The following is a 9879-nucleotide window of genomic DNA, read 5'->3' as shown; positions in this document are numbered from 1 at the left end:
CGAAAAAGGGAACAGTGGCTTCACAATTTATTCATTATCCTCAAGAGGTATTTTTTGTTTACAATTTGTCAATTCCGAATTTAAAATGTAATTAAGTTAATTATTTCCTATGATTTCATTACCTTGCAATCTGTGCTAAAGAAGACAATCAACCGCCCGCCATTCATTTTTCAAGTAGGGTAATCCTTCCACGTAGTTGTGGACAATCAAGTTTTCATGGTATGTACTAGTAGTTCAGAAGCATTGCTCAACGTTTTCTGTTCTTTCTATGTATTTTCAATTGCTTACAGTAAAGTAAGCAAGAAAGTTCTAAAATCTTTACTATTTTCACAGCAGGAAGTTATGGGTTTAAATGACGACTCTTCAACAAATTGCCCTGGTTTGAGCTTACTGGTAAAAAGCATGAACATTGCAGAAAGTAGTGAGTAGTCCAACGCATAAACATTCTGCTGTGAAAAAAAAAGAATTTTGAATACAAAAAAAATCCAATTTCTATTTATTTATTTGTAAAGCAATGAGCTTCAAAGTTGTATAATTTAGTCCATGTTTTATAATAAGTCCATTAGCTACTTCCAAGTGAACGGCTATGGTTGTTAGACATGTGAACAGACACACCCAACGTTTTTCATATTTTCACCCACTCGAACTGTTAGAGGGCCGAAGTGGTCGACTCCCGTGTACGTGAATGCTGGAAGATATGGCATAAGCCGATGGACTGGTAACGACGCCATGAACGGAGGGATGGGCTTTGATGACTTACGCTAGCACTGCCAGCACTTGTTGACGACTGGTTTGATAACTTTACGTCCAGAAATTATCCAGTAACATGCTCCCATACCATCCGCTGCGTCACGAGTTGATCGGCTGGTAGAAGAATGGGATGTTTTGTTGCGTAATCAACGGGAGCATGCCATATGCGTCCACCTACACGTAGCTGTCCTATCTCGTCCAGAAAGTGCCGGAAGGTGCGCAGAGCACAGATCATAGGAAGTTCCAGGTTCTTGTTTAAGCCATAGTTTTCTTCCACAAAGACCAATTCTTGAGCGCGTTTGATTCAGAGGGTCAACGCCGTTGACATTTCTACGGTTGTTAACTCTCTAACGGTTGGCTTGCAAACGCCCATCTTGGCTCTGGCATTCATCGCGAATCTCTTTCACCAAGCTAGAACTCTCTGGATCTTTAAAAGCCAGGAATATGTGCTTATGCATTAACCTACCGTGTGATTTTCATCTTCGGTTTTAACTGGCAAGACTCGAATCACGTTCACGTCACTTTCTTCTGGCTATGTGATTTCTTCCCAAGTATCACATTCCGACGGATCGAAGCTCATGAACGATAGGCCTTCGTGAAATTTCATCAATTCATTGACGTTCTTTGGGTCTATGTAACCGTAAGGACTACAGAGGTCCACGGGATTATTACCTCCGGAAACGTGACACCAAACAAGTAATGCTACCAATACCACGTTACTTTAAAAAAGTATGGGCGCAACCCTGAAAACGACCATAATGCAAAACATATAGATGGCCCATTTTTTTCTAGCCACTATAAGACATCCAGAAGAATTGGCTTCATTTCTTGGTCCCCAAGAATTATGTTTCATCAGTCAATATGACAAATATCGGTTACCGATTGATTTAGCTGCGGCGAACAAACAAAGCCCTCTACTGATGCATGTTGAATACCGTATTAGTCTGCGTGATCACGATTGGATTGTGGCCGTAAAACACAAGTTGATTCCATCAGTTTACGCTGGCATAACAACTCATCCAAATGGTTCGTTAAACTTTAAAGAAGTAAAAACTTATGAGGAGCTAAAAATTAGTTAAAACTTTTAGTAGTATTCGGAAGTCGAGAATGCGTAAGCTTTTCCGGCCCAATTTACATTGCTGTTCGATCAGGAAAGCAATCACCATCCACAGCATTCAGTCACGCATTTGATTTCGAAAAGCTTTTAAGTCTCTAACAATTTTCTGAATTTGTCAGATGTGGTGTCGATCAGCTAGTGAAACCTATTCTTATTTTTACTGTCGACGGAGGGCTTGACGAAAACCATCGATATACAAAGTATGATCCAAAAAGCAATCCATCATTTTGTCACTCATAGACTTGATGGTCTTTCGGTGGCTACATATGCCCCAGGAAGATGCGCTTTCAACCGCGTTGAACGTAAATAGATTTTTCTTACCTCATGACCATTTCGGCATTCATTTGTACAGCAGTGGTCGCACCATTGACGTTGATTTAGAAAAAAAATGAACACGCTGGTAAAGTGCTCGCCGAAATTTGGTCTAATTTAGTCGGTGACAAATTCCCCTGCGTCGCCGAGTACGTGGACCTATGCAATTCGGAAATTCGTCTGTCAGATCTAGAGCAGCAAGATTAGAAGTGGTTCGACGATTATGCTAGAACCAGCCAGTACTTTACCCAAATAATTAAGTGTCAAAATGACAGTTGTTGTTGAAAACGTAGGAGCTCCCATTTCTCGGTAGTCACAGGAAGATTAATTCCACCATCAATGACGATTTCTCAAACTAGTGATGGTGTTAAGATTCCAGAACGATCAAAAACTGGATAATTTTCTTCCCGTCGCTATTTGTCTCCGAAAATTTTAAATTAGACAACCTTATTCCTTGTTCTGCCATGGCTCATAAGCTGATTCCTTATGACTTGTTTTGCCCTTCAATACAATCTTCGTTAAACGAAGATTAGAATTAGAAATACATGCCACCTTTATTTTGCCTCTATCGCAATGCTTAATAGACATGCAATTCATCATAAAAAGGAAGCCGTGCAGGCCTCGAAGCGGATTAAACCCACACAAGTAGTTGCTCGTCGTCAGCGGGAGATGATGGTAATTTTAACTAACCAAGAAAACGAAGAAAACGTTGATTGGTTTGAAGAACAAGAGCTGGATCTAGATTAAAAAATTTCTTTGCCCCCCATTCACCAACTGGTTTTCCACGGTTTTCCCATTTTTAGTGTCGAAGAACATTTGAAATTTTTTCAGTGGGAAGAAGATGCGTTATCTGTTTACAAAGTTAATTTTCGCAGTTGGCTAAGGCAAATTTGTCTTGTATTTGCTGTAAAAAAATACATAAAAATGCAGAATGTATAATGGATAAAAAAATATTTAAAAAAAGGAGGGGGTAGGTGAATTTTTGACGTTATATTGGAGGAGGAGATGTACGCCATGGGACGGATTGTGATGAAAGGGGAAGGGGTTGTAAAATCGTCAAAAATTCCGTCATGCCATGTGTGAGCGGCCCCTTAGCCGATGATTTGATCTCCGACCAGTTTCTGTTGGTTCTTCGTCGATTTATTGGTCTATACAGAGTTGCCGTTCGATCACTAGTTCGCGATCGATTGATCTCGATCTTGATCAAAAAAATTTTTGATGGTTTCGATCGTTTCGATTGATCAAAAATGAAATGATCGATCGATGATCGAAATCAATCCAATCGATCGCGTTAAATTTGTATCATTTTATTTCTGTTTGAATCTTTCCAGCAATTACACAGCAATAAACAGGTTTATTTAGTGGGGTTACAAGACGTTTTTGAGGGGCTTTTTCCCCACTTACGACAGCAGGACCCATTTAGCTTCAAAAACAGCAACATATTGAAATTCAAATCAGATAGCTTGCATCTCTTAGTGAAGTGAAAATTAAGCCTGCCGTACTGAATAATCTCTCGAAAGCTGCTGAAGAAGGTAGACCACTATTACACTTCCTAATGGAAATATAAATATAAATTAATAATGTATAAATGAACAAGAACTTCGGATATATTAAATGTTATTTATCAATTTTATGGTTATTTATAATTTTGCCTCACTTATAAATCATCCTGATGTTGGGAAAGCGATCCAAAACATTGATTTCACTGTAATGTGATATCGTTTCCTCTGTAAAGTACTTTTCAACTTCATCGATTTCAGTAGATGGCCGTCGATTATAGCCATCAAGAAAACGTTTTTTTTTGGCGTTTCATAATCTGGGATGCTGATTGCAGAAGTGGCTCTACAAATAAAATAAAGGAATTATCATTATAGATGTGTATGTAAAACAACGGAAGAATTGCAGGCACTTTAAATTTGATGAAAAAAATCACTGCATAAACTTACTCGGTACGATTCACCTTCACACGCCGGACTGCTCCTTTGAGTAACGTAGTATACTCAACTTTCTTAGCATCATCCACGTCCACCCATATCAGTTTGAACATTGGGTCAGAAATGGATGCAATAATCAAATGGTTTTCATGCATCAAGCGATGAAATCTTGCTTTTAATCCATCCAGAACGGCCGAAACAAGGGGTATGCAATGAATAATAGTAGGATCCTTTGAAAAATCTTCTATTTTCTCAATCAGCAGCTTTATAGTTGGGATAACGCAGCCAATGCTCATCGTTTCCTCATCCTGTAAAAGATCCAGTGCTTGGGTAAAGGGTTCCATTACGCGGACGTATTTCGATATGAATTCTTTTTCCGTTTCCGTTAAAGGGAGGACTTTAACATGTAGAAAAATTTCTTCCAATTCAGTTGTTTTCGTATTGATACATTTGTGCACACAATTCAATGCGTCGAAGAATGCATTCCATCTTGTTTGATTGTATAAAACGAAAAGTGAGCCTAATTTTTTTTCTATGAAGTCAGAGGCAAGCAAGCTTCGAGCTTGTTTGTTTCAAATTTTTTGCAATTTTTGATCAACCTTTTTTTTAGCTTCTTGAAGGTTGGATTTGTAATTTTTTGAACATCAGCTGTTGCAATTAAATTCAAAAGATGGCATGGACATTTCACATGGTATGGTAGCTTCATTTGTTCTTGTCGTTCAGTGTTCGACTCATCCGCATCTTCATTTTCTTATGTTTGTTGTTCCAATACTTGTGCATTATGATCTTGAAATATTTGATCTAAGTCAATATACACACAGTCTTCATCATCGTTGGGTTCGTAGTTATCGTCTTCTTCATTTTCAGAAATTTCTTCGTTTTCAGTCACTTCATTGGGACCGAATATTCTGAAGGCTTTTAGGAAATTGGACCCGCTGTCCGTTATCATGACATTAACTTTGCTACTAATCTTAAACTCCTTGTGGATTTTGTTGGTTTCAGTTGCAATGACGTCAAAAGTGGGGTTTCCTTTAACACGTCGGATTCCCAAACAAGCACTTCGCCGCTTCAAATCTTCTCCTTTCCAGTGAGCTGTCATGCCAAGATAGCTTCGTCTACGAGATGTCCACATGTCAGCGGTGGTACAAATATCTGTAGCCTTTTCAAGAGCCATACAGAGTGCAGTTTTCGTATTAGAATAGTCTTTCTTAAGTTTCTCTGTGAAGAAAGTCCTCTTTTTTACTTTCAGATTTCCGATAAGACCATCCATGAGCCAGTTGAAACCGCCTTTCTCAACTGTTCGTAAAAAATTCATGTCTTGAACAATAAATTGCTAAGAAAAAAAAATTATTAACTTTACAACTGGGAGTGGCTAATTTATAAACCATAATTACCATTATTCGGTCATCCAAGTCACTCTGAGTAACAATTGGTGTTTTATGTGGATCTTTTGAGTTTACCAAGTGTTTTTCAATGGCTCCCTGTTTTCCCTGATCAGCCAAATCATTCCCTTGAACATGAGCCTTACTCTTCATTCTTCGTTCTTGAAATGCAGCATTGAACTCTGCTAATTTGGCTTTGTGGAACGACTGCAAATAAAGTTAACATAGTTAAGTAAACCAGGCAATATAAACTTAATACAAGCATCATTCATCATTATACATCAGTAATTCAGTATATACTGCAAAGAAAAACCCACCTCAACATGTCTTCGAGCATTGCACAGACTTTGGTTGTTCACTGTTATAGTCTTATTTGTACAACCCATCAAGCACTTATAGACTGAGGATTTTTCTGTACTGCTCATCTTCGTAAAGAATTGAAGTGGGACGTAGACAGCATAATTCGTCTTCTTTTTTTTGGTTGGTGAGTCTGGTGACTGAATGCATTCGGTTCTATTCGTAGGATTAGTATTAAAACAAATAAAATGGCCGTTGGAATATTTCAATAAAGGATTCAACATTTAAAAATTAAATACTTACAAGTCAACGATATTATCTTTTGATGTAGAACTCGTGCAAGTCATCTTGTAAGCTTTGAAGTTTCAACTTTGGAATTGTAGTCTGTAGGAAATATATCAATCAAACACGTGAAGTTCGTCTACTATCTGATCTCTTTAAAAAGTTTTATGTCGTCTGATTAATGAATGTTTTAAAAAACTTTTTGTGTCCGCCACTAGGTGTCGCCACAGTCGAGATCGATTTCGTTCAACCCCTTTCGATCTCGATCTCGATCCTGATAAATCGGTTTGATCAATCGATCGATCGCAAAATTCTCGATCGATCGATCAATCGATCTCGATCATTAAATCGATCGCGGCAACTCTGGGTCTATACAACCAACCCAAGTCTTTGCACTCCGATTATGGAACCAATTTTGTCTGTACCGAAAGGGAGGTAAGTAAGCTACGAGCCAACCTTCAAAACTCGGGCGAGCTGCATGAATTCTTCAAGAATAGAGATCTCCATGGAGCTTTCATCCACCTCAAGCTCCTTGCTTTGGTGGAGCCTACGAGAGTCTTGTTAAAACCACAGAGAAGGTGCTCTATCGGGCACTTGAATTCAAAAAGAGGAAATTCCGCCAACCAACGCATAGCGTCCTTCGTACCGATTTTTCGAAATATCTAGCCTCCTAAATAGCCGACCGCTATCATATGTCAGTACGGATCCCGACAACTTTTGACTTTTGACACCTAACGACTTAATGAATCGACCACCTTTAGTTTACCCACCAGCTGGTGATTTTTCGGACGCGATCCTAAAGAAAATTGTTGCTACGTGCTAAAGAGATAGATACTTGCTAGATTATGAATCTTTTCTGGAATTTATGGGAAAAGTTATATCTGCCTTCGTTGGTCGTCCGCAAAAAAAAGAGTAAGTCCCGTAACTTTGAGAAGAGAGACGTTGTCTTAGTAATCAAGACTTATTATATTATTATATTATATTATCAGTTTGCCTATTGCCGACGTGACGAGAGGCATTCTCTGTCTCTCTTGTGGGTCCTGCTAAGCAGGTTATTAGAACATATAAGGTTGTAACGCTGCCATTCCATGCTAAACTGTGTTATTTCCCTCCCATTTTCTCTGTCTCTCTTGTGGGTGCTGTTAATCAGTTTGATGCAATAAAGGTGTGAAAAAGAAAACCCCTTTCTCTTTGAAAGCGTGAGAACAGTAGCCCTAGAACCCACGGCGGAAAACATTAAGAGCCAACCCCTACTTGTGAACCTTTCATAAAAAGATAAAAATGTACTGAAGAATATGGATTCTTGTTTCTAAGCTACAAATAACCATTTAGCGACGCTCAGGATCCTTATCCAAAAAGGATTCAATAAACAAAAATAGGCTTTCTCCACCAAAACCAAAAAACAAAACAGACCACTAAACAACAGACCAGAACAGAAAATGACATTCCCCCAAAGATTATCCAATGGCACGCAACAAGCCGATAGAAATCGTAATTGCGAGAGTTCATACACAATATTAGAATCACCAACCCACATATTATAGGGGAGACCGGACCCATGTTGGAGACTTCCGGTTTTTCCCTTGTATCTCCTATTCCCCTACAAAAAACCCTTTTTAAAGCATTCTTTGTTGTATTCCCCACCTCCTCAAATTTATTTACTGCTTTTTAGTGAAAAACACAAAAGTTATGAAGATTTGAATTTTTTGGTCTATCTTGTCCTACCCGGGGTTAACTTGGACAGACGCATGATTCAGGTTAGACGGGGTATTTACGGGAGAATATTTTGGACCAAAATCTTTCTAAAAATTTACAGAGATGAAAATTAGGGTAATAATTGAAAACCCAAAATTTGTTAAATTTAACTTTAAAAAAGAAATTATCTTATACGGAAAATAAATTGAATTCAAGATAAGGAAAATAAAGAAGGGGCAGAACGAAATAAATCGATAATTATATTTCATGTTTATCACCTTTTTCCTTAATTTTTTGCAATAAAAAGAAAATTAATGATCATATAGTTGGTATTCAGGGTGTAACAAGTTATAGGCTCATCCCCCTCTACGCCCCTTTCTTGTCCAACTTTACCCCAAAAATTGTACAAAGTGAACCAAAAATCCAAATATCTTCCCAGGTTAGACAAATGAATTATCTACATACCGGGGTCATTGCTTTTTATTTTACCTTCATATCTTGGACACTACGATTCCATACTACGATATTCAACGGAGAAAAAATTTCAAAATTTTTATCCCAATTTTCATTTTTTTTTATAACTGAAGAAATAACAATCGGATAAAAATGAAACTATTAATAATTTAAGTTTAAACTAATTCTTATTACATCACAACAATGGACAACATGATGCGCCTAGAGACTGCAATAACCAGACAAGAGGAATCAACCCACACGAAACGTCAAGCTTACCTAAGCCTTGGGTTAGCATGGACGCTCCAAACCGCCGAACCTAACTATTCCAAGTTTAAACTTATTACAATTTAAGCTTGGAAATTCAAGCTAACCTAGACCAATGCGTCGCCAGCTTGCGTTTGGAAAGGAAAAAATAGAGGACTTTGGCTGGAATCGAACTCGGGTTTCTCACACCAAAGTCATATGATTTTCCACTGAACCATTCAACAGATGATATTATAAACATTTTTGAACATCCTAATAGAATCGTTCTAAAATATTTTAGTTTTTTCAACAACAAATCAAAAACAGGATTATTTTAAAGAAAGATGAAATCTAGTTTACGGTTTAACTAGAAGTCTAATTGAAACTGAACAAGTTAAGCTTATAGTTTTTTTATATATATAAACTTAAGCATGATTTATAAATATGCCAAGAACTTCTAAATATTTGGAATTAAAACCATGACTATACTTGTTTTGAATATTTTAAAATGGTGAATAACACATATTTTATTTACCGCATTATTTTCTTAGCTTAAGTAAATATCAATAGCTTGGTTCTCGTAAACTAAACGGCAAGCCAACGATTTCATAGCTTGCGCAAGTTTAATTTTAAGCCGCTGAAGGTAACCCAAATAATTCAAGCTAACCCATACTTAGTCCTAGCTTAATATCTGCAAGCTAGCAACGGGAAAGCTTGATGAAGCTTATATTTGGACATCGCCAAAACCCAAGCTTACCGTTCCGTACGGGAACAAAAGTAAATTCACCACAGCAGTATTCCTAGATCCAGGCAACCTAGAACAAGGCATATGATAACATAAACTAATTTTAAATGATCCAAAGTAAACATCAGAGGGAAAATCCTTAAATGGCTACAAATTTTCCTAAAGGACAGAATTTAACAGTTAAAAGAAAAATAAAAGTAAAAGAAAACTAAAAAAATGCGTCCCCTAAGAACGCGTCCTGAGTTCGATGCTTTTTCATTTTAATATCATTGTGACTACGACAACCATTTTAGCAGATTACATATAAATCCATGTCCTCACAAAAGAAAAATTGCATGATGAGGCCATCCTGCAACCATACCTCAACAAAATAGATGCCAGGACTAAATAATGGAAACTAGAAGTAACAACCACCAAATGCGCAGCCTTGACATTTTAAAGACAAAGAAAAAACGATCAAAATCTCAACATAAACAACAATCACATCATCGAATAAAAAAACTACAAGTTTCTCGGAATCATATTTAATTAAAAATTGAACGAAGAATAAACCTTTAGTTTCCTTTTTGACTTTTTTGTAAATTTTTGGAGGACGCTTGGATTATAGGTAAAAGTCTATTTTACCCGACTAGATTTACTTAATTATACTTAGTAAATTTAACTTAA

General features: G+C 37.2%; 1 protein-coding gene across 1 annotated transcript; it reads right to left on the bottom strand.

Annotated features, from left to right (window-relative positions):
• Window positions 1-4286: 4286 nt before the first annotated feature.
• Window positions 4287-6223, bottom strand: LOC116924587. Its single transcript, XM_045175026.1, has 2 exons — window positions 5508-6223; window positions 4287-5446 (listed from the first exon to the last, which is right to left on the bottom strand). Exons 1-2 carry the CDS (start codon window positions 5646-5648, stop codon window positions 4865-4867), a joined length of 723 nt encoding a protein of 240 aa, XP_045030961.1. The 5' UTR covers window positions 5649-6223; the 3' UTR covers window positions 4287-4864.
• Window positions 6224-9879: the final 3656 nt, after the last annotated feature.

Source organism: Daphnia magna, linkage group LG6, assembly GCF_020631705.1.
Source record: "Daphnia magna isolate NIES linkage group LG6, ASM2063170v1.1, whole genome shotgun sequence".
Classification (NCBI taxonomy): Eukaryota; Metazoa; Arthropoda; class Branchiopoda; order Diplostraca; family Daphniidae; genus Daphnia; species Daphnia magna.
This window is presented reverse-complemented; position numbering and strand designations above follow the sequence as displayed.